Source organism: Xiphophorus maculatus, chromosome 6, assembly GCF_002775205.1.
Source record: "Xiphophorus maculatus strain JP 163 A chromosome 6, X_maculatus-5.0-male, whole genome shotgun sequence".
Taxonomy (NCBI): Eukaryota; Metazoa; Chordata; class Actinopteri; order Cyprinodontiformes; family Poeciliidae; genus Xiphophorus; species Xiphophorus maculatus.
The window spans coordinates 10,420,407-10,444,637 of record NC_036448.1 but is presented as its reverse complement, the minus strand read 5'-3'; the positions used below and the strand labels follow the sequence as shown (position 1 = coordinate 10,444,637).

Genomic DNA, 24,231 nt, shown 5'->3' with positions numbered 1-24,231 from the left:
TCCTGCAACTTTTAGATGTGCCTCTGCTGCACCACACCTGAATAGAATAATTAGGTCATTAGCAAGGCTCTGGAGAACTGATCTACACAAGGAGGTCATTAAACCATTTCATTCCAGGGTTTTGTACCTGTGGCACATCTAAAAACAGCAGGACAGCGGCCCTTGAGGACTGGAGTTTGACACCTGTGCTATAGAACATCTAAAGACTTAGAAGAAAGTCATCACACGACATTGCTGCTATTTGTTATTCCACTTTATTCTTAAAAACACTTGCAGAATAGACTCAAACAGAACAAAATAAAAAACAAATCAGGATTCGTCTGAAAATCTAAAAACAAACAGGACAAATTACACCAAACCTCACTGGATTTTACAATCAAACATGTCTTATATGAGAAAAGACAACCTGGTACGTCTCCTATAAAATTGTGATAACTCATTTTTATGTGATCTTTAAACTTTTTGGAACATTGATGTTTAAGTGGGTTTTCTTTTTAAATGTCAGCGTCAGGCCACACCCCCTTTTCATGTGGCTCCGCCTCTTCCTGCTCGAGGAAATGCTCCTAAAACGAGAGATGAAAATCTTTTTGACTAAACGGACCCATGCTGTGATTAAACATGTTCATGTCATATATGCTGCTTGTTGCACATCAATAAACTGCTTTATCATTGTACTCTTGAGTCACTGGAGTTTGTTTAATTGCCACATAATACAATCATGAAGCAAAGGTTAGAAAGCCGTCGGTTCTCCTTACCTGTGCGACTGAGGAACCGTCCTCTGCCTGAGAGGATGCTCGTCTGACGCTGGCTTGTTACTGAGCGAGGCTGACTGTCACTGCTGGTGTCTGGTTAAAACAGAAAAGTGAGAATTTACAGGAAAACGTTCAGTGAAGGGACAAGCAAACAAAAACAGGTTTAGTAGGCAAATGAGTACAACATATTTCCAGGTGTAAACAACAAAGTGCTTCCCAAAAGGTAAAAACTGTTGTGAACACAAGAAGGTAAAATACATTCATAACATTAAGCAGATAAGAGATGAGATCATATAATCAAGCTACAACGATAAGCCCGTCAAAAAAGGCCTATTTAATTTTAAAAAGTTTTTTAAAAATTAAGGTGCCACAAAGGTGGAGGCAAACTACAACTTTTGGGTCATGGCTGAAAATATTGATCTCCTCTGGTCTTCAAATGAGTCCCTGCTACAGATAATGATAATGGACTACAAGCTGCAAGATCAAACCTGTTTAGATGGTGAGGGCATCAAAATGGTTAATAGATCAATGAAGTTTATTTGTATGCCACATTTCAGCAGTTCAAGGTGCTTTACATCATAAAAACACAAAAATACAAAATCATAGGACACAGTCAACAATTGAAACATTATATTTTGACAAGTGAAATTGTTACACATCAGAATGTTTCAAATGCAACTCTAAACTGGTGGGTTTTTAGGCTAGATTTAAAGGCACTCCTTTTTAAGTGGGAAGATTATGCTCCGGGTGAACATTTTGGAAAAAATAGCCCCTTCAATGATGCATTTTGGTGAATTTTGCAAAAATAAATGGACAACATTCAGATAGGAGACAAACAAACCCAACGTGAGCCTATATTACAGCGTGATGTCCTGGTAGGTTCAGCAATCCATGTTTTTAACTCATCTCTTCACTACCTGCCCATTACTCTAACAGCAGCCGTTAAAGCTGTAAAACTGCCAGAAGTAATTCACTTGTGACATAAATGTTGTTAATTTTACTTGAGGTGTAACGTGAACATTAATGGTCATGACTGTCGGCACTGGGTTTTTGTTATCCCAAACAGAGTTAGCTTTTACATGACGAAAAGCTCATGTGACTGGAGGCCATTTTTTAGTTCCAGCATCAATGCTGAGGCGTTCACAGTGTTTGTTTGTTGGCAAGGTGCTGCGTTTTTACCCATCATGAAATCAGACCAGTAGATTTATAATTCATCAGTGTTGAGGGGAGACATGCCACGCTTTAGCTTTTTGGAAAGGTTTTAACCCTGGTGAGATACCTTGTGTGATTGCTGCATAACAGACTGGTGTGTAAGGGCGATTTTATCGTCAGACTTCTTGTACAAACTGTTGGCAGATCTAGAACATGAATGAGGAGCAGACATGGATTTAAATCAATCACAGAATCAGTCAGTGAGGATGGGATACCTGGACAAAACTATTTAATTTGAACAGCCGTTTTATTATATCAAGCTTTACATGTTGCTAACAACAGCATCTGTTGGTTGAAACCTGAGGACGCTTAATTAACTGAATAAGGTAAACCACAACAATCAAGAATTTACAATCCAGGCCATGATTTAAGATTAAAGGCTTATTGAATGGAGTAAATTACCAGGATCTTGACTTGTAGACGGCAGGGAGGCATCATCACGTTGCTGTCCTGTTGACTCCAGGAGCATCTGGCTGTCCAGAGAAACGTCAATATCTGGACTGAATACAGATACAAAAATTTTGGAGGTTCCATGGAAAAAAACAACATATTTTCCTCCTGATTTAACTAAACACATTGTATTCAAGAAATCTGCACACCGACATCATCTATGGAGGTAAATGATAACTTAATAATAATGGCTTGCTCTGTGTTGCTCTTTTATGAGCAAAGTTTAGTTTGTAGCACGGATGGCTGGTACTTTTGTTATGTTTTATAAAAATACATGAGTATGTATTCTAATGAAAAACTAGACATTAAATAATTTCTTTAGTAAAAAGCGTCAGTGTTGCAGCTCTTTAAATCCTTTACAGAGCTGTTAATGTATTAAATTACATCCTCTTTTACAACAATACACCATGTTTTCTAGCGGTGCATTAGATCCTCACCCTTCTCCTTCGTGCTCCATGAAAACCTCATCTCCATCATCTGCAGCAGCAGCCATCCCAGTTGAGGCAGTTACCATGGGAACTGACTGGGAGGCCAAGTTGTCGCCACTGTCAGAGGGCATATTCTCTGTAAAGACCGTCACTGAGGGAAACAAGAGTGTTAGCAAAAAGGAGTATGCCAAAGAAACAAACAAACAAAAAAAAATAAGGTATGTGTCGGCTCACCTGGTGCAGCCACCTGTAAAGGTGTGGTAGGGACACTCCTCCCTCCGCCATCTTCATCATGAGCAGCCAGGAAGAGAGGAGATTCATACATCCCCAAGCCTACATGTACAAAAGCAATATCTATAAAATCAGATGACATTGCCAGGAATAGTTTGGTGAAGTCACTGTGTGTGTGTGGGGGTGTGTGTGGTTTGCACCTCCTTGAGACGCCAGCTGTCCCAGGTCCGAATGTGAAGCTGATGCCTGCTGCAGCAAATCTTCTGGAGGCCCGAACCTGAATCTGGTGGAGAGGCCTGCTACCTGTGGAGAACTGAGGAATTAAACACAGTTAGCATCGGTCATTCCCACACTGTTGGAAAGGAAGGAGAATAAACGAGCGCAGCGCCTGCAGAGATTCCTCCATGAGAAGAACTGGATGTGTACGACTCTTACTGTATAGCCTCGGCAAAACCATCGGTGCGGTGTGGGACCACCAGAGTGGGAGTACTGGGAACCATTCTGTCATCGTCATCAAAGAACGGCTGTAGAAACACGCAGACATTCTCAGCTGACATAAGCACCATTACCTGCTTGATAAACTTCACATAAACTGATCAGCCATAAGATTTTATCCTCTGACAAAACAAGTGATTCAGTTTCCACACAATGTTCTGCCAAGAAGGTAAAAAATTACAAGTCAGAGCTTAGTAGAGGGGATTCCAACAAAAATCATCTGAAGAAGCCATCGATGTGTAATTTTTAAAATAATTTAAGCACTGATTGTATTGCCAGATATATTGGCATATCAGAAAAGTGCGTATTTATGTAATTTTCCATATTTGAGGGCCTCCAAGTCCTGTCATATATAGGTATGTTATATGTAGTGCATGTGTATTGGGATGAAGTGTGTTCTACAGTATCAGAACTGAGTTAATATCTTAATAACTATTAAGGTCTGATTAAATGTTTATAAGTGCCCCCTGGTGGCTTGAATAATTATTTCCAAATTACATAGAAAATAGTTTGGACTGCTGTTAGCTGGAGTCACTCCAAGCATTAAACATAAAAAGATGATTGAAAGTACAATAAGGCAGACAGAGCATCTGCATAAAGCGTCATGAGATAAAATTTGTAAAATTAATATTCAGTATCTGCTGCAACATTTGATTCATTTGTAAATCCTGAAACAATGATATACATGTGCTGCCAGACTTTAAGTGCCAATGCCTAAAATGGTAACTTCTTTCTAAATAAATAGTGACAACTATTTATGCTTGATCCTTAATTAATTAAGCTGAATATAAACTATAAAGTCAATCAGACTAGTAATATAATCAAACATGATCATTTTCTTACCATGGAGGCTAATCCAGGAGTTAGTTGAGGTCCACGACCCGATGATGGTCTACGAAGTTGAGAAGGCTGTCTCTAAAGAAGAAAACGAGAAGAAAAACCAAACATTTCTATCACAGGACTGTAGATGTGTTTATTAAAAACTAAATTATAGATTTATATCAGAAAGCTCCAAAATTAACAATGTTGTGATTGCAGCAATGTTTTTGTTGTATTTTTATTTAAATGCAACATGATAGCGGTGTAACCTTCTAAAATAAAGCAGCTCCGTTGCAGGGTGAAAGTTAAACTCTTATAAGTTTAAAATACTTTTATTGCATCATCGCAAATACTTCAGTACTTGGAAGATGATTTAAAACATTAAGAATTAGAATGAGTTTTTACTGTTCCCTTTAGTAAAAAAAAAAAGAAATATCCTGAGAAACAAGCACACCACTGGCGCTGCATACTCCAAACAAAACCTCTTGTCACACAAGTCAAACCTTTTTTAATATAGAATGATAGGTTTTGGTTTTACCTGTGTGTGTGGGGGTCCCAGTTCAGGTGCCGGCGCTTGGATGAAGAGCCGGGGTGACGGCCTGCGCGGCTGGGAGAGGCGGGGCATCAGGGAGGAGGAGCAGGGGGAGTGTGCAGTGGAGCAGGTTGGCGGGTGGTGGAGGTAATCCCTAGCAGATCCTAGATCTGCTCCGCAACTGGTGCCTTCTCCTGAAGGAGACAGCGACTCGGTTTGGTGATGTCAAAGGTGTGCAGGAAGTGGTGTTGTAGGCTTTGGGCTTACCGCTCTGTGAGGGGTCAGAAGGGCGCTGGGAGCTGGTGGGGGCGCCACTCACATTCTCCTCAGCGTTGGAACCCCCTGAAGGAGCGACTTCCTCTCTCTCATCTTCAGCCTCCTGACTCTCCTCGTTGTGCTCCTCTCCTCCTCTCATCCCGCTGTCAGCAGCTCCATCATCATCTTCTTCGTCGTCTTCTTCCTAATAATGATGAACAGAGAAAGTTAGTAGAAGAGACATGTGTGCATCTAAAAAAAAAAAAAGCACTAATTGGTTAGAAAAGAAGACAAACCTGCTCTCCTTCTGCTTCCTCTTCATCCTCTTCTTCGTCTTCATCCTCTTCTTCCACTCTCTGGTCCCCCTCTTTGCTCTCCCTGCTCTCGCTGTCGGTGTCGATCACAATGACGTCTCGAATTAAAGCCGAGCCCTGGGGGCCCTGGTCAGACGGGACGGACTGGGAAACTCCTTCGTCCTCCTCAGAAAACACCTGGAAGCCTTCCTCTGGGAGCTCCTGCAGAGCAAACACGGACAAATTAAAACACATTTGTACTGTGTATATATAACTTTACAGTTCTACATGTAACAAAAACAAAGTGGAAGCTTGGACTTTTTGTTTTATGCCTTATTGCTTCTTGAGTCATTTCATTCAGGTTTGTAGTATTTGTTTGATTTTGTTTGTGTATACATCCGTGTGATGTTTCTGCCTCATGTACAGTCATATTAATTAAATTAATGTATTATTTAAAATGTGAAAATTACTCTTTCCATGAAAAAATAATTAAACAGAAGTATGACCTTAATATAAAGTGTGTGTAATACCTGCTCACAAGTTGTTATTTCCAAGCGGTACTCTTATTCTGATAAATGAACTTCATCAGGATGCTGATTCTAATTTTTTAATACGACAAGCAGAAGCTTTTTGCAAAAATAAAAAGAACGTCTACAAAATGCATTATTTACCGAGGTCATAGTTGATGCAGGGTTTCCCCCAGTGTATTATAAGCCTGGTGGGCTACCAGGCTTTACTTGTGCCCCTACCAAGTTTAGCATTGCTTATTTATTTAAGTATTTTAAAAATGTTTGTATTTTTTAAGACTTTATAGCTGATTTTCACGTATTAATCTTCCAATCTTTCAACTCACATAATTATTAAGTGATATTTTCAAATTTTCTGTCAACTTTAAACATTTTTAACTCAAAAACACGACAGAATGTTGGATGAATGACTGCCCTAGCAAGTTTTCTGGGGGAAACCTTGTGATGATTTTTTTCTTTTTTACTACAAGGTGGAGTTACAATGGTGTGTCAGAAATAATGTGTAAATCTTACAACAATCTGTATTGTATCTATTTTCTAAAAAATGGTTTTGCTTCATTTCTCTCTAAGAACCGACCCGACTGTCATCAGGCGAAACCTGTTGCTCTCCCATGTCCCCCAGCTCTCCTTCCAGCTCTTCATCACCCTCCATCTGCAACAAGGCAAATTACACATACCTCATTTTTGTGCGGTAATTCTCATTTTTAAACTGTAAAACTGTTTTTAATAGAGCAACAATCTTTAGCAAAGGCAGAAAAGAAGAGAGCACTGAAATAGTAGATAATATTTTTAGTCTCTGTTTGATCTTTAATAGGATTCCACTGTTTCAACTAAAGCCAACCGTGCAAAGCATAAGGAACAGTTTGCCAAAGCATTGCCTTCATTTAAGTTTTGAATTTAGACTTTATGCACTTGTAGTTTTACACCAGACAACCAACAGTTGGTTAAGAATTTTTCACAGTTCAATAGAAGTTCCAACATGTGACAGAAATGGATATAGAACAAAGTAAAAAGTGAGCAATACGGCAAATGATAAAAATTTAAATAAAAAAGGTGTTTATTGTGTTGTTTTAGCCTCTGGGTGTTTACTTTTACCTGCAGAGCGATTGTTGGTTTCAGTCGCAGTTTTTTAGTGTTCGGAGGTGTTTGGGAACTCTCAGGTCGACTTTCCTCTTCCTCCTCTTCGGTTTCTCTGCTTCGCTTTGAGCCAGTTTTAGCTACACCAAACAAAAACGTGAACATCAGCTTTTACACTAAAATCAAACATTTGTGTTTTTGCCTATGTGCTTTATGGTAATGTCTCAAGTTTCAGGGTTAATTGCATCTGAAGGCGATGTTGTTGATCACCTGTTGAAGGCATGCAGGAGGAGGATGTGGATGGACATTCTGCCTCTATGCTGGAGCCTGCGTCCTGATTGGCTGCCTGCTGCTGGGTGGGCTGAACAAAGGCTGTGGCCTGAGTGCTGGTTGGCTGAGTTAAGGAGGTCAGAGGATTCATGAGGGAAGAGCTGGTGGAGTGAACAGAAGCTCCTGTAGAGATGAGAACTGTAGAGAGAAACACATTTTACTCTCCCACATCTAAAATTACATTTGAGTTGTTCATTTTTACTTTATTTTAAAAGTTTCTGCGTTTTTACCCTCCTGACTCTCCGTCTGTGTAGTGGGCATCACTGTGGCTGTGGGTGTTGGGATGGGGACAGGTGCAGGTGTAACCATGGGCCTGATGCTGGCGCGAGGGGTGGCCTTGCTGCCGGTGGACGGACTCGGCTTGTTGCTGGGTGACTGAGTGCTTGGAGTGGGCCGAATGTTGGCGGTGGGTGGCTCAGAGGTGCTCAGGCTGATCACGGAAAAATTGACATTAAGACAATCAATTTGAATCAGAAACGAGAAATTTACTTTTTCTAGATCATTTATCATCCATCCCTGAAAAACAACGTTATTGAATCCAAATGGAGCTTTAATCCTGCATAAAACAACAACGAAACATTCAAAACAAAAGCAAAGTCCTTGACGTTGGTGTTACCTTCCCCTGTCTTGAGCAGGACTTTTCAAAGAAATTTGTCTCTGGTCTGAAGATCTGGGCTGATCCAACTGTTGGAGGTAAAATTAACAACAAAAAAAAAAAAAAAAAAAAAAATCAAGTCAATAAGTGTATAGAAGAATCTGCTAATTTTAGCATATAAAACAAGATGCAGTATTTTAACAATTCCATGGTGTACCTTGGCTACGCCCTGGTCCTGAGTTTCCTCCCTCCCGTCAGAGTGAGCTTGTGTCTCTCTCAGTTCTCTCAGCTCTCTGTCCATTCGAAGAAGTCTTCCTTCGTACTGAGACTTGAGGGCGTTCATCCTGACCTCCAGCTCCTCTTTGCTCTGCTTCAGCTCCTCGTTCTCCTGACTGAGCTGCTCTTTGGCACCTGCAAGTGAAAGATCCAGACACTCAACACAGGAAACTAAACTTCGAAAACAATGAAACAACTAAATGTAGTTAGTTAAATCGTCAAAATATTTTCAGGTCCAACTTACTGTTTACTTGGCCGATTTTTAATTTGGCTCCCAGAATGGCCTTTTTGGTCTTCTCCTCTTTCTCAGCCATCTGCAGTTTAAGCTGATCTTCTCTGTTCTTACTCTCAGAAAGCTGCAGGAAACAGATTAAATAAGATTCAAACATTAATACAACTACTGTTTTTACTTACGTCTTCATAAAAGTGCAGAAGAAACCAATCAAGAATGGATTGCATAATATTTAAAGCGAGCACCTCCTGTTTGAGCTTGGTCAGCTCATCATGCTGTGTCTGACTGAAATCTCCAGCAGCTGTGGAGTCATTGGCCTGGATAGACTGGGAACTCTGGCTGGTCAGTGCTGCTTGGCTAGCTTCATGAGCACGCTTAACTTCAATTAGCTGCTCCTGCAGTTTCATAATCTCTGCTTCACGCTCAGAAACTGTCTTAAAACACACAAAATAAGTACAAAAATGAATAAACACAATATGTACAACTGGATCTAGCAGGTAAACACTCCTGATGCAAGCTTAATTAAGTTATGAAACATTGCCTGTTTACAAACATGCATCATTAAATTAACATTTGGAAAATATTTTGTCCAAATATTAGAAGCAGCAAACGTATTCAGAGTTTATCCCTAACCTTCTGCAGGTTGTTCAGTTGGATTTGAAGCTCAGCCACCTATGTGAAGACATCAGATGATGAAGAAAAATGATCAGAAACCTTTTAAAAAAAGAAACCGTGTGTTTAGAAAAAATTATGTCTGTCTCACCTTGTTTTCGGCTCGACTGAGAGAGGTCTTCAGGTTGCTGACCTCCTGACTGTGGTTCTGCTGGAGCTCCTTCTCTTTCGCAGCGTTCTGCTGGACGGCCTCTTTAGCCTGCTGAAGCTCCTCCTGCATCTGCTGCATCTGGTTCTGCCGGGCCTGGGCCAGAGACTGGACCGATTTTAGCTTGATCTGTGACTACAATCAGGACAGAAGAATATGCAGTATTAAAAGCATAAATACAATTACATAACACAAACGTAAACAGAGAAATGTTTTGTTTACGTCACTAAACAGAGCAAAATCCTAGAACAATTTTAATCTCACCTGCTGGAGTTGGTTCTTGAATTGGTCAAATACTTTCTGCTTCAGGGCCAGCTGGCTCTGATTCTGCTGCAACTGGGTCTGGGCCTGACTCAGCTGGGACTGGGCCTACAAAGGTAAAAAAATAGAAGAAGAAAATGATTTTGAGCAGCTTCTTTCCATTAAAATTAGAGATAACAGCTGATGACATCCCGTTGAAATATGGTGTTGCGCTTAAGCGCTTTATAAAGCTAGACACATTTATAGACCATCGATAATGGGCTGAGCCTGTTTTGAATAAACTCTTATTAATAAAAGAGACAAACTGAATCAGAGAAATGTGCATTTGCATATTTTATTTGAAAGTCAGAGTAAAATGAAAAATCATTGATTCTCTGAGATCAAGCTGGAGATGGAAGTGAGAAGGGGAAGTGAAACTTAAAAACATACAATTAATTTTTATTCTCTTCAGAATGTGAGAACCTCCCTTTCCGTTCTCCTCATCCTTGAGTTTCTCTCAAGCTTATAACAAAGACGCCACAGTTTATGCACTTCTCAGGCGTACACCTGTAACCTTGAACCAAAACTGGTTCAGATGAGTTCAGTAAAAGAAAACAAAAACTCCTTCTCAGAAAACATTTATCGGTTTTGCTTTTCCCCAGTAAATAAGCCAAAGTTTTATTTTGTCACAACAAGCCCTTTTTGGCTTATGATGTTACGCTCTTAACTACGGCACTAACAATGCTTGATTGAAATCAAAAGATGCATTTTAATGGTGCACAAACTCCTTGCAGCTGCAAGCAAAGCTTTTATTTCCACCAGAGTGCCCCAAAGTGCAGCAGTAATTTATTTACTCAGATTTATAACAGAAAGGCAGAATCCTATGTTCAGAAAATACATTTACTTAAATAACAACCATGGAATGGAATGGAAACAATGGAAAATAGAGGCAACAAGAGACTACTACTACCTGGTTTATGGATTCAAGTAAGAAAAAATACAACATAAAAAAAAGTCTTCAGTGAATGTGTGCATTTCCATTAAAAAAAACAATCTCTGCAGCAGTTTTATGTCCTTTTAAGCACGCTGGCACATTCAAAATAAAAACTTGACGGAAACATCTAAAAACTATACGGAATTAGCCAAAAAAAGGCAAATAGGATTTTTATTTTGGATATGGTTTGACAAGGAAAATAAGCATGAACACCTTTAATTGTAACGCTCTTGCAGTTACGAGTCCTTTGCTGAAACTAGCATCCACTTTAGCTACATCTTGTGGTTTACCTCTTTTAGCCAAAGTAATCCCAAACAGGCAACTCTGTATTTTTTGGCAACTAATTCCTCCATTTTTGGACTTTTTTTCTTCTAAATTTTCAAGTTAGTCTGTGTATGTTTACAAAGTCCAAAAGTCTCCTGAGCGAATATATTGCCCATAATCATTTATTTTACTAACAAATATCAGTTGGGAAAATTTTGCATATCGTCCAACCTTAGTGCTCTGCTCAAAAAAGCTTTCAAACCGCACATTTAAAATGAATTTCATTCATGGAGACAACATGCAAACTGCATGTGGTGAGACCACAGTTTGGGATTACAATACAGGCTTTTCTTGTTGCCAGGAAACAGTGCAAACCACTGGAGCACAGTGGAAAGCAAAATAATACAAACAAGCCCTAAAGCATCTTTATGTCTGTGTGTGTCACCTGTGTCAGCTCGTTCTGGCTCTGTGTGAGCTGGGTTTGGAGCTCCTGGAGTTTTTCTTTGCTCTGCTGATGTTCCTTCTGAGCCGCCTCCAAGTCCTGCTGAGACTTCTGAGCCTGATGGGGGGAAAAAAAACAAACAAACAAAAAAAGGTCACTGTGATTCACCCAAAATCATCTCGCAAAAATAATTACGCAAACATATTTATGCCAAACATAATCTGGTGTCAAACTAAATATTTGTAAATTAATATCTATATTTTATAGAGAATTTGCATCTATAAAATGTCAGATTAGTTTGCTAATTATATTTATTGATACTAATAAAGAATGAATAGTATTCACAGCTGTTTGGGGGATAAAAGGACTAAATTTACACATAAGTTATAACCCTTCTTTATCAAATCCTTAGTCTAAAGCTAAAAATGCCATTTTAACTCAGCAGACCATGCATCCACTTTTTAACATACTTGGTCCTGCTCAGGAAAATCCTAAAGGAGGAATGCTTACTATTTACAAAATTAACCAGTATGTTATATTTCTTCCAAATGATGCTCCCTTTTTCACAAACTCTTAAATTACATCCACCTTTTGAACTCACCTCCGCCTGCCTTTTCTGAGCTTCCTCCTTCAGAGTATGTAGTTCATCTTGGGTCTTCTTCAGGTCGTTCTTTCCAGAAGTTTCCCCAGCCGTCTGGAACCCAAACTAATTATTAATCACTGCATCTTTCATTCACTCTCTTCAACATTAGGTCTGTAAAGTCAAAGGTTTCTACTTTGTGACATAGATCAAAGATTAAGCAGAAATAATAAGAAGAACAATTAAAAGTCCCAATAAAATTACAATACACTGCTTTAGAGACGTTACTCCCTGACTAAAACCTGAAGCCACAAAATTAGGTAGGCATAATCTAAACTAAATAACATATTTGCATATTTTTAACTCCACTACTGATTAAAATTGAATTAGATATTTAGATCTACATTTAGATTTTTTTATAGAAACAAAGTAAAAAGTGAAGCTGTGACAGATGTTCACAAAAGTAAAACAATTTCTAAACACTCCGGCTGAAATGAATCAATTTTTAACATTAATCCTTCACACACAACCGGTTGACAAGCACCAGCATTAGTGGAAATAAGCATCTAAAAAGGTTTTACATTTCTGTATTAATTAATATCAGACTATCAAACTTTATTTGACCAAAGTGCTCCGTCCTACCTTATCATTCTGGGCTTTCAGCTCCTCGTACTGAGTCTTGTAGCGGCGTCCAATCTTCTTCACCTGAGTGATGGTCCTGTTCTTCTCCAGAATTTCATTGTTTTTAGTTTCCAGGTCTTTCTTAAAGGAGTCTTTTTCCGATGTCAAGCGGACCACAGAGTCTTTGAGACCTTGAAGCTGGGCTTGAGCTGAATTGCTGCCGGCGTTGGATCTAAATCACAAAACAGAATCAGAGTAGCAAAAATAAAAGCGTGTGTCTCTTTGTATTCCTGCTGCAGTTTGAGTGCAACTCCAAGAAGCGCGGCAGTGAGGTGTGTTGTACCTGGCCAGCTCAGTCCTAAGCTTAGCCGCCTCTTCAATTAGCTGCGCTATGCGTTTCTGTTGTGCCTCTTTTTCAGCTGTGATTTTCTGTTTTTCCTCGGCGTCTCCCTCTTTTTGTTGGCTGACCAGGTGCTGTGGACACAAAGACTGAAATTTACTCAAATTGAAAAAAATTAAGACAGAGACAGCAACACAGTGCACTACAACAAGTGAAAAAAAACACCACAAATGTATATGTAAAGATAATAATTTTCCACAGATGTCTAAGTTCTGTGAAGTGGCAACTACAAAGAAACCTTGTTACCTGATAAATCTTTGAGTTCACATAGAAAACAATTCAATAAGAATTTAGAGCACAAAGGGGAGATTGATGGATAATGGTAATGTGTATCGATAATAGACAAATGTATTTATATTTGCAGTCCCAAATGCTAAACTATTTGAACACTGGTGTTGGTGTCAGGCCTTTGATGGACATTTGAAAATGCAGCTAGACTTGTTTGCTATTTAAAGATGCATTCAACCACTCCAGAATATTTCCCTCTTGACAAACATCCTAAATTTTCCCACATTATAACACAAAACTTATTCTACAACTGAGGCCTGAACCACTGTTGATAAAACACCAAAAGAGCAACTGTTTCCTTCTTACTTGAACTTTAGCCTTCCAGCGTTTGAGGTCGTCCTCCAGCAGCCTCTTATCAGCCTGCAGGGAACCATTTTTCTCCGACAGTATAGACAGAGAGTTATGCAGGGGGGCGATGTCTGACTGTAGCTTTGTTACCTGGGAGGAACAAAGGAAGAAAGCATTTATGATCAACAACTTAAATGACTTCAATTAAACATTTGTAATGTAATATTTCAGTACAACTGAAATACCAATAATAGACAACCAGAGGCAGCAAGAGACAGTATGAGAGTTAGTGCTTGGTTCTTACTTTAGCCTGAGCCTGCTGAAGCTCCAGTTCCAGCTTATCTCGGTCCAGTTTCAGCATCCTGTTGTTTTCTTGCAGAGCGCTGATGCTCTCCATCTTCTTCAGCTGTTCCTGCTGCTCACACAGAGTCTTGCTGGTCAACTGGGGAAAGTTTAAACCACCAGACATTTATCATTACCATCTATTCCAGCTTTATTTGTCATGAAAGGCATTTCTGCATTGGTCAAAGGCCTGCAGTCTCGTACTTGCATCCTCTCTCTCTCTGCATTTAGAGCTTCCTGCAGCTCCTTCAGTTCTCTGTCTTTGTGCTCGACTTGCTGTTTGTAGCGAAGAGCCTCTCCTTCAGACGCCTCGGACTGAGCAACAGCAATCTCCTTCTCGCGACGCACAAACCTGAACAACACGCAAACACACTGAACTTAGCAACCTTTGCCTGGCACAAAGTAAAACAATCATTAAAGCACTGCTCTCTCACTTTGTCAACTGACAGGAAAAACAGTTAACACCTCAGAAATCTGGACTGAAATGAAAAATTTCATAAACCACAGTTTATGATTCATAATACCTTCATTTCAATTCCCAAAATATACAAAAACCAGTGCTTTATTTGGCATCCAATCCAAACCCGGTTCAACAACCTTGGATTCAAAATCAAGAAGTAAAAGGAACTTGAGGTAAAAAATAAATAAATAAATTTTAAAAAACAAAATCAAATAACCCCTTTTAGATGGAAAAAAAATCCATTGGACCACATATTAACCTTAACTGTGCTAATAATCAAAGAGTCAAATATTCTCAAAAAAGTTACTTTTGGTTAAGAAGTTGCATAATTAATTGGCAATGCTTGTGTCAAAGCAGATGCAGTGACCCCAGCTGTGGTAGAGGTCTCACCTAAGGATTTCCAGAATCTGTTCAGTGGTTTTTCCGTCCTCACTAAATGAAAGGTCCAGTTGCTGCTGCTGCTGCTGTTGCTGCTGCTGCTGTTGCTGGCGACTCCTGGCAGCCATTTCATCCATCTGCTGGAGCAGGAGACTATTTTGTTTTCCCAGTTCTTCAAAGCGAGACTTCAGACTGGATAGCTCTTCCTGCAAAAGAGTGGAAGCAAATTTGTTTCGACCAATCAAAGGCTAATGTAATATAGATCTTTCAGCTTAAAAACACATCAAAGACCTTTACGATGGTCGTACCTTTAGTCGCTTCTCCGTTGTAATCCAGACATTAGTTTTCACTTGTAGGAGGGAAGTAGCTTTCTTCAGTTCTTCTTCGATCTCCCTCTTGCGTGCTGCTTCGTGCTGGGATGTTTTCTTCAGCTGCTGCAGAGCCTCCACATCGGCAGCATGAAGCATCAGCTCTCGTTCGTACTTGGCCTGCGCCTCGCCAGCTAGCTTAGTCTGAGGGAAGAATAGAGTTTGAGTAAAAGCCTGATTTCTAGACAAGCGAAGTTGGAATTTTAAGAAGATGGTTTCTTTAAAATGGACCTGCAGCAGGCTGTTCTGTGTGGCTTTCTGTTCCTGTGTGACGGCGGCGGCAGCTCTCTCCAGGGCGTCCTGCTGTTCTGTCTGACTGGCCTTCAGACTGCGCTGCAGCTCCAACACCTCAACAAACAAATCAGGTTTAGACTCACTCCGAATGAATCGTGGCCAGAAAATACATACCAAAATGTTCATCAAATAAATACCTAACTAAGGAATTAAAAGTGTTTTTATTAATTTAAGTGAGCTTCAATATTTTAAGGGTGCGTTCCCACCAACCTTGTTGAGTCCACTTTAATCCGACTCCACTTCTTTAGTCTAGAAAGTCCTGATATTTTGGCGAGGTGTGAATGTGCAATCAAACTCTTGCGCTGACCAAAATATCAAACTCTGCTCCACCTACAAACTTCGGTCTCGGTTCAGTTGAAGTGAACTCTGGTCCGGTTCGAATTCAAATGTGAACACCAAACAAAAACAAACCAGACAGTCTAGCACTAGCAGGAGAAATGACTTGAAGTTTTTGGCCAAAGACAAAAGTAAAATCTTACAATCGCTAAAATCTGACGCTGCTCCATTTCTGTTGACATTTTGTGGTGAAGTTGCACTCAGTGTCTTCTTCAGAGGTTTTAATTATTTTTCCTTCTGCGGATTTTGGTGCAGCGTCTCCACAAGCGAGGAGAGGAAAGGAATTTCAAAGGGTTTGGTTTGTTTGACACATTGCAGTATGAAAGGGAATCACACCAGCTGAAAATGTAACAAAAGTAGTTTACTGGACTATGAGGTGTTAAAACACCGTAAATGAGTATGTTATCAATAGATCTAAAAAAGTTTGTATTTTCTGACCGAAAATATTAAAAAATGTACTGAAAAGTTGTTAAGTAGTGTTTTTTACTGTTGGAAGTTTTATTTAGAAAAACTGATGAGAATGAGAAGTTTGTTTCACCTTTTAGTGCGGTTACTCTGCATAATATCAGAGTGGATCACTGAGTTAATCTAAAATCTCGTTCGGTGTAAGGAAGACATCATCTCTTTAGATTAATGGTCCTCCACTGCTTAAAATGGCAAAGGGAGAAGCTGGGCCCTCATATCCTCCTGTAGCAGCAGAGATGGTCTTACTTGTTTCTCCACTGCATCCACAGCCTTCTTCCTCTCCTCCAATTCCTGCTGCTTCAGCTTCTCCACCTCTAGCATCTTCTTCTCCAGCTGCTTCTGCACATCCTCCGACTGCTTCAGTCGGACCTCTAGAGGAGAGCGCGACTGAAGAAAAGACAGAAACATTGAGTATGTCCGTGTTTACTTTACTATATTCAGCCAACTTGGCACCATTGCATCGTCTACCTCCTTTTCTTTCTTCAAGCTGTCTTCCAGAGTTAGAACTACAGATCGGTACTGTTCAACCGTGGCATTAGCGTTCTTCAGCTGCTCCGCCAGCTCAGCATTTTGTTCCTCGGCACTTCGTAGTTGAGCCTTCAGGTCTGAAAGCTCCTGCTCTGATTGGCCGGGCTGTGGAGAGGCTGCTGGCACTGGGGAGTGTACTATGGGAGACGAGCAGAGCCGCAAACACCGTCATCACCAAAACTCAAAGGTTTGTCTCTAAGTGCTGGATGTATCATGTGCATACATATGCACCTCTGAGTGGAGCCCGCAGGGCAGCAGATCTGATGATTGGGGTGGTTGTGATGCCGGAGGCGGTAGCGGCTTCGGAGGAAGACGCAGACGCCAGCTGAGCTTTCAGCGCGGTCACCTGCTGCTCAGAGCCACGCAGAAGCTCCTTGGTCTTCTGCAGCAAGATGTTTTGTGTCTCCAGCTGCTTCTTTGCTTCTAATAACTGGGCCTAGAATCCAGAAAGACGAGCAGAATAAAAACATTTATAGTAAGTAGTGCTTGAAAATCTAGCTACACTGTGCTTAAGAATCCTTAACTATGTCAAGAAAGAGAGAAATATTTTATGTACATCCATGGTTCGTCCGAGGGCGTGTCGCTGAGCAACTTCTTCCTCCAGCTTGGTCTTTATTGAGGCCAGTTCAGCCTCCAGCTGTTCTATTTTGTTGTTAAGTCGCTGGCGAGTCTCCGTCTCTGTACGCTCCATGGCCAACTTGAAAAAAATAAAGACAAATTAGATGATTCAAAAGAAAATGTATGTGTATTTATCGACAAGAAATCTATTGAATTAAATGTAATATTTAATTTTAAACAGTCACCGAAAAGCCTTCAGCGGCAACTGCTAGTAGAACAGAAAGAGAGGAAACCAAAAGGATCCAGTTTGGTTGGATACCTGTATGGTCTTCAGGTTGGTCAGCAGAAGGTTCTGGTTGCGTTGCTCAGCCAGAACAGCTTCCTTCTCTTTATCGAGCCGACACTCTGCCTGCCGCAACATGTCTCTCTCTTTAGTCAGGTTCTCCACACGCACCTGCAGAACGGGAAGGGAAAAAAAGACGCAGTCCTTGTTAGTGGTTCATAAACTGATGACTTAAAGAAATAAATCCAGGACTTCTATGTTACCAGACTTACTGATATAAACTAAATCTAGCAATGAAGTATGGTAAAACACGTTTCAAGAATTTTAAAAAAAGATCTCAAAGTAAACTGGCAAACGTAAAGTCTTATTAAACTAGAACTAGAAAATAGCCATCTGTATTTGATAAAAAATAAAGCAAAAAAAGAAAGCAACGAATGAATGCAAAGTCAGATGAGAGAAAAAGTAAAATGTATACTCTCATAAAGAATACAAAAGATAGTGCCAGTTCACTATCTTTTGTATACGTTATGAAAGTGTGTGTATATATATATATATATATATATATATATATATATATATATATATATATATATATATATATTTTTTTTTTTTTTTTTTTTTTTTTCTGCTAAAACGTGGATAATCCTTGGTTGATGTCAGCCTTTTATGAAGACAAATGTAGGTATACAAAAATATTGATTTAATTGAAACCAATTAATAGCTGAAATTTAATTTTTTTTAATTATTCAGAGGAGTCCCACCAGAAATAAAGTCTCTATAGTGACTCAAGTTATATTTTCTCTGTTTTTTTAGTTTATAAATTCATAAATTTGAACATAACATGAATCTTTTTGAATAAAACAAAGCTATCAAGACATACATGGGTATATATTAATCTCAAATCAAGTGTTCGAAAACGCCAATATGATAATGGTTATTGCTGAAGTGAACAAAATAGCATCCAAGGTCCAACACAATCTGACGTTTAAACTTAAAACAATATCCCCAATATTCTTCTTCTCCCTCACCTGTTCCAGTGCCAGTTTTTCATTGGCCTTCCTCAGGTCCTGGACCATCGTATGGATGTTATGCTCGTGCCGCTGAACTGTGGCGGCCATTGATTGGTTACTCTTCTGCAGTGCGTTGATCTCTCTGCGGTAAGCTGACACAGTTTCCTGAAGAATCTCATACCTGGACAAATAGATGCACACTTATCTTAGGAGTTGAGGACAGAAAAAGCTGCTTACTTTAAGAAAAGAAACAAACCTCTTGTTACTGAAGTCCAGCTGAGAAGTGAGTTTGGCGTGGCTGGAGCGGAGCTCCGCCAGCTGCTTCTGCAATCGGTCGTTAGTTTCATTCAGCATCCGGTCATTCTCAGCCTTCTCTTTCTTATACAAGGCAAAAGAGTCGTTGAGCTGGAAGTGAACAGACTTGCTTTCAGAGCGGAGACTGGGACGAGATTTCCGTAATCCATTCACCGTGTTAGAATAATAAAATGAGGGAAATAACCAAGCCTTGTGAAAATGCGAACCTGTTTTAGAGCAGCTTTTGTGTGAACGGTCTGGCTGGACTCTGCGGCAGCGGCTCTCTGAGGAGTGGAGCGAGTAGCTGGGGCGGAAGGACGGAGAATCAACTCCTGACCTGTCAACAAAAACAAGCAATTATGACCTCATTCTGTTAATTAGACACTTCCAGTTGCATATTTCATTTAATCCGAGTATGATTTAAGTTGTAAACTTGCCCTTTCAGTACATTTTCTTATTTTATATCTTTCTTTTTCTGTGACTACATGCTTCCATTTGTCTGTCCCTTTGTTGGTACAATAAGTCTCCTCACTGAGGGACAATAATGGATATTTCTATCAGAGCTCTGGTGTCACCTTGAGGAGGCAAGCTGAAGCCGGTGCTCTGAGTCAGCAGAGCCTTGAACATGTCTCTCTGCCTAGCGTTGGAGTCGGCCAGCTGTTTCTGCTGGTTCCTCTGCTCTCTCAGCTGCTCCACCTCCTTCTGTAGTTTATCCACAACAGACTCCAACTCCGTTATGCTATATCCAGAGATAAAAGATGATAAGAAGAGAAGAAGGCCTTTTCTTTTAGAACGTTTGTGAAACACTTCCAATAAAATAAAATCTACTGACAGAATTTCTTACCGTGCGTTTTCCTCCCTGGACCGCTCCCTGCTCTTCTCCTCCTCCAGCTCCCGTAGTCTTCCCAGCAGGCTTTGGTTCTGTCTCTGGAGCTCCATCACGCTGCGGAACGACAGCTGGCTCGAGCTGTTCACCTCCGAGGTGCTGGAAATATCGGAGGAGCTGCCGTCGTCTTTGGACACCCGATTGCCACGCGCTTCTTCCAACTCGACCAGGAGATTGCACAGCTGAGCCAGGCAAGTTAACACGTTAAACTCCAGATCTGGGTTACTGCTATGAATTCACACTGAATATCTGATACCTGTGCAGATGAATCCTCTAGTTGCCTCTCAGCCTTTAGTTTTTCTCTCTCCATGGCATCGTAGCTCTGCTTGGCTTCATCTTTCTCTTTTTGCAGACTGTAGATCTCCTGGTGGCATAAAATGTTTTTCCATTTATGAAAGACATTACTTAATGCCACTAAGTGAATAAATTCATGCGCAAATAACTTGACGCACCGTTCGAGCTTGTTCCAGTTTGTTGCATAGGGAAGCCATTGACCTCTGCATGCTCTCATACTCCTCTCTCTGTCGCCTGAGCACAGGAGCTTTGGACTCCACCTCCTGCACTATTTCATCAAGGACTTTGCTCACCCTCCTCGTCTCCTGCTTCTCGAGCTGCAGATGGGTCTGACACTCTGCGTATGCATTATATAGCTAAGGGAAACACAGAAGGGGAATGTTTTACTCAGAAAAGTGGTGTCTGAATATAAAAATTCAACTCCAAACTCTCTCCGTGCTTGAAAATAAAGAAATGTATGTTTATTTCTAGCCAAAGTAGGGCTGAAACAATTAATCGATTAGTGAAATAATCGTAAGTTAATTTTGTAGGTGATTAACTAGAGCAGTAATTAAGTCAAAACTGTACAAAATCAACTTCAGTTAATTGGGTTTATTTCTTACATCGAAAAATTTCATGCCAGGCTTGACAATTGCAGCGATGGCAGTCGCTGATGGACACATGGAGTCCAGCTGTTCTTCTGTCAAAGAAGACCCGCCTGCACGGGGAAAACACAGAACATTAGCACTACAATTACCATTGCTACACTCCATCTTCAACAGAATGAACACTGGCATCTGCAAAGTGTGTGAGTGAATACTCATACAGCAGTTTTTTCCAGCAGCCTTCATCGTTGCATTTTCCAGCTCCTTCTCCATTTTCTTTATCTTCTCTCCAAGTTCTGCCTGAACTCGTACCTTTTGCTCTTCAGCATCTGAAACTTTCTTCTCCAGACCCTTGTTAGCTGAAAAGTCGTAACATCGGTCAATCACAGAATTATCAGAGATGAATGGCATATGGAAAGCTAAAGTAAAAAAAATACTCAGAGGTTCTACCTTCTCCTGTCTCTTTGACCAGCTTGCTAAGCTCCTCCACTGCTCTGCTCAGCTCCTGGTTCTTTGCCTCCATGTCAGTCGCTGCACCCTGCAGAAGGAAGCACCCCACATTGAGTTTTCTTTTTTTTAGTAATCAGTGATCAGTAATCAAGAGCTTTAAGATTTAAGTGGTTCTGACCTTGTAGAGTGATGATAACTTGACATGAGCATTGAGCTCAACACGGTATTTCTCCTCCATAGCAACCTGTTCATCCTTTGCCTTGAGGGACAGATGGTAAAAGAAATATACAAAAAAAGCTGACATAAGAGGGGAATCTTTTAAAAATAAGTGTACATATATAGGACTAGGACTAATTACCTGTTTCAGTTTGTTATTGAGATCTTCAGCTCTTTTACTTTGGCTTTCGCTGAGTTCTTTCAGAGAAGTGAGCTGACTCTCAAGTCTGCTCACCTGTTGAAGAGAAATATTATAAGACATTAAGAAGCTAAACAGAACAACAAAACCCAACCCTAACATAGAAGCCTGCAGTATATCAGTGTTTTTATCCCCAGGTGTGTTTAGATGTTTGCCACCTGCTCGTTGCTGCTCTGCAGACTGCCCTGCAGCTCCAGTATCTCCTTCCCCTTCTCTCTGTTGGTGTTCAGTAACTCCTCAGTTTTGGTCGACAGCTCTGCAGTTAACCAATCAACTTTCTTCTCCAGCAGCTCTTTCTCCTGCTCCATTCGTTTCTCTCGGTGCTACAATTACAGTGATATATTATCTTTTAGAAGAAAAACTGCCTCTTTGGCTTCGTAAACTGCCTTGTAAAAGCATTAACATCCTTAAGCCATCGAGTGGATTTTACGTGGCAGACCAGCATGAAGTAGTACATCATTGTGAACCGGAAGAAAAGCTATCAGACCTGCACAGAGGCTGTCGATGACTGTATTTCATCCAGCTTTAGCTGGAGCTCCATCTTTAGTTTGTTGGTGTCGGTCAGCTTCTCATTCAGACGTTTCATGTCCTCTAAAAACACAAATGTCACAAATTTAGAAGAAATAAGGCAAGTCTTCTGCAGCTACAAACAAAAACCTGAGATGAGAAAACATCTCTAAAAAATAATGGAGATTTAGCCGTATTAGCACATTGTTTAGGAGCTCTGTAATATTTCAACGAGGACCTAAATAAAGTTACCTGTCAGGTTCTCCACCTCCTGCGTTCTCTTCTCCAGCAGCCTCTCCAGTTCTCTCTTCTCCGCCTCAATTTCATACTTTGCCTTGGTTTGCTGCAAAAATAGATTAAAAAATACACAGATGCAGTACTATAACAATAGCAAAAAATCTAATTTGTTATTATTTCAGTGATTAAAACCAAAACTTTTGAACAACTTTATTGATCTAACAAAAACCCTTAAAAACACACATTTAACACAATCATGTTTGTGTATAATAAAGCTTCATTTGACCAAATTCAAACATCTGACGTACATTCAAGTGTCATCTGACCGTAAGTAACTGTGTTACTGTATTTGCATAATGACCCACATTATCCATATACTGAATTTACCTTGCTGGACCCATGTTTTTAAATAAATATTTATGTACCATAATTAATTTCATTTTGGGTTTAAAATAGATATATTCTTGGAATAATTAATTCATACTGACAAAAAGGTTAGAAAATAAATTTAAAATAGAGATAAGAATAGATCATATAACTTTGAATGGAATAATAAATTATGTTAATCATATTTAGGAGCAGATCTGTCATATTAAGCAAATTAACCAGCCATCAGTACCAACCAAGGAGAGGATAAAATTAGGTTTGGGAACTGTTCATTTCCTTTACCTGTTGTGGTCGTTTTTCTTCACTGGTCTCATCCTCTATTCCTTTCAAAGAGCTCAGCTCTTCATCTGCACAAAGAGAAACATTGAGATCAAACGTTTAGCAACGTAAGGAAACCGATTTATTGGTTATATAACAAATAAATGAGAACTCACTTAGTTTTTTATTCTCCTCTTTCAGGATCTGCAGGTCGTTTGTGGCAGAAAGGATCTGTTCTTGGCTCTCTGTCAGTTGTTTCTCAAAGTCAAAGTATCGCTGCTCTGCAGGGACAAAATATTCAGCAGGTAAGCAGGGATACAAAAGAATATGAAAGTAAATTTTTCTGTGCAAAAAGTTGACAAAGATCTCCTTGTTAGTACAGTGGTGAGTATCCCCGCCTATCATGCGGGAGACTGGGGTTCGATTCCCCGACGGGGAGTGAAGTTTGTTTCAGGTCCCTCTTGAAAATGAGATCTAGATCTCAACGGGGTTTACCTGATTAAATAAAGGAATATTATTAACTCTTTAAATTTGTGACAGAGTGAAAATTAATGTATATGGCTGCTTTTGTCACAATTTATGATGTTGACAATTATTTTTAATTAACAGATTATTTATTTAATTTTTAGCAAAGACTTTTTTTCTACATCACCGTGTGTTATGATAGCCTGTAGGGTGCTGTCTGTGTAGTTCAGTACCAGTCTGAACTACCAGTCAAAAATATATATATATACACATATACATAAATTAATTAGACACAATAAGATTTAAGTGTTCATGAAGCATGAATGAAATCCCCCGCACAAAATCTCATTTAGAATTAGTACTATGTTTTATCTCTCTCTCTTGAGCGTTTATACTGATATAGTATACAAAGATCAAAAAACAATTTTAGAATATTTAGCATTATTTTGTGATTTTGGCCTTCAAACAGGAGATTCCTAAGCATCGTGTGATGAATCCCTCTCCACCGCCGAAGTTAGCTTTTAGCATGGCACCGCAGCTAGCACAGAAGGGTGATTTTTATCCAAAAATGGATCAAACACGACAAAGGTTTGTACACCGAACGACACAAATAAAGACATTCTAGCAGTCAGGACTGGTTTATGTCATTTTAACACTAATAACAGTGAATTATGATAGTGGCTAGGCGGATGTTACTCACCACTGTCTGCTTTGAACCGCTCATGCTGCGTCTTTAGCGCCTCGTTAGCATTCTGCAGGTCTGCTACAAACTTCTCCAGCTTGTTTTGGACGCCTTTCGGGAGTTTGTTCAACTCTGTCCGCTCTAAGGCCTGCAGTAAGACGACCGCCATCTCCACCAACTCCTCCCCAAAAACGAAAGAAATAACTGGACGCCAAAGTCCTTAACTGTAGCCCTGGACTGTATTCTATCACCAAAACTGAAGACGGAAGACGACGGAAGTCTGAAGCTACGGTAATAGATGATACAGGA

At 39.9% G+C, this 24,231-nt stretch overlaps 1 protein-coding gene and 1 non-coding gene across 3 annotated transcripts; one reads left to right on the top strand and one right to left on the bottom strand.

Annotated features, from left to right (window-relative positions):
* Positions 1-235: 235 nt before the first annotated feature.
* LOC102235121 (nucleoprotein TPR-like) lies at positions 236-24,190 on the bottom strand. Of its 2 annotated transcripts, XR_002752956.1 has the most exons (56): positions 23,941-24,190; positions 22,952-23,056; positions 22,800-22,864; positions 22,146-22,236; positions 21,874-21,977; positions 21,545-21,709; positions 21,330-21,422; positions 21,150-21,230; positions 20,972-21,059; positions 20,743-20,880; positions 20,540-20,634; positions 20,096-20,293; positions 19,900-20,007; positions 19,602-19,825; positions 19,333-19,496; positions 18,985-19,094; positions 18,720-18,868; positions 18,482-18,644; positions 17,490-17,624; positions 17,169-17,309; positions 16,844-17,048; positions 16,553-16,749; positions 16,331-16,471; positions 15,221-15,337; positions 14,930-15,133; positions 14,634-14,827; positions 13,988-14,135; positions 13,746-13,883; positions 13,460-13,591; positions 12,809-12,939; positions 12,487-12,697; positions 11,866-11,958; positions 11,268-11,381; positions 9,589-9,693; positions 9,268-9,459; positions 9,138-9,176; positions 8,750-8,938; positions 8,517-8,628; positions 8,214-8,407; positions 8,018-8,085; positions 7,632-7,831; positions 7,342-7,539; positions 7,090-7,211; positions 6,572-6,646; positions 5,471-5,689; positions 5,187-5,379; positions 4,926-5,113; positions 4,412-4,483; positions 3,509-3,597; positions 3,274-3,386; positions 3,077-3,175; positions 2,852-2,993; positions 2,367-2,464; positions 2,032-2,110; positions 756-845; positions 236-563 (listed from the first exon to the last, which is right to left on the bottom strand). XR_002752956.1 is itself a non-coding variant. In XM_023336122.1 (55 exons), exons 1-55 carry the CDS (start codon positions 24,089-24,091, stop codon positions 526-528), a joined length of 7,428 nt encoding a protein of 2,475 aa, XP_023191890.1. In that variant the 5' UTR covers positions 24,092-24,190; the 3' UTR covers positions 236-525. The 2 variants fall into 2 exon arrangements, 1 of the variants encoding a protein (XP_023191890.1); XM_023336122.1 differs by lacking the exon at positions 2,032-2,110.
* On the top strand, positions 23,143-23,214 carry trnad-auc. Its single transcript has one exon. It is a non-coding gene; the product is annotated as a tRNA-Asp (tRNA).
* Positions 24,191-24,231: the final 41 nt, after the last annotated feature.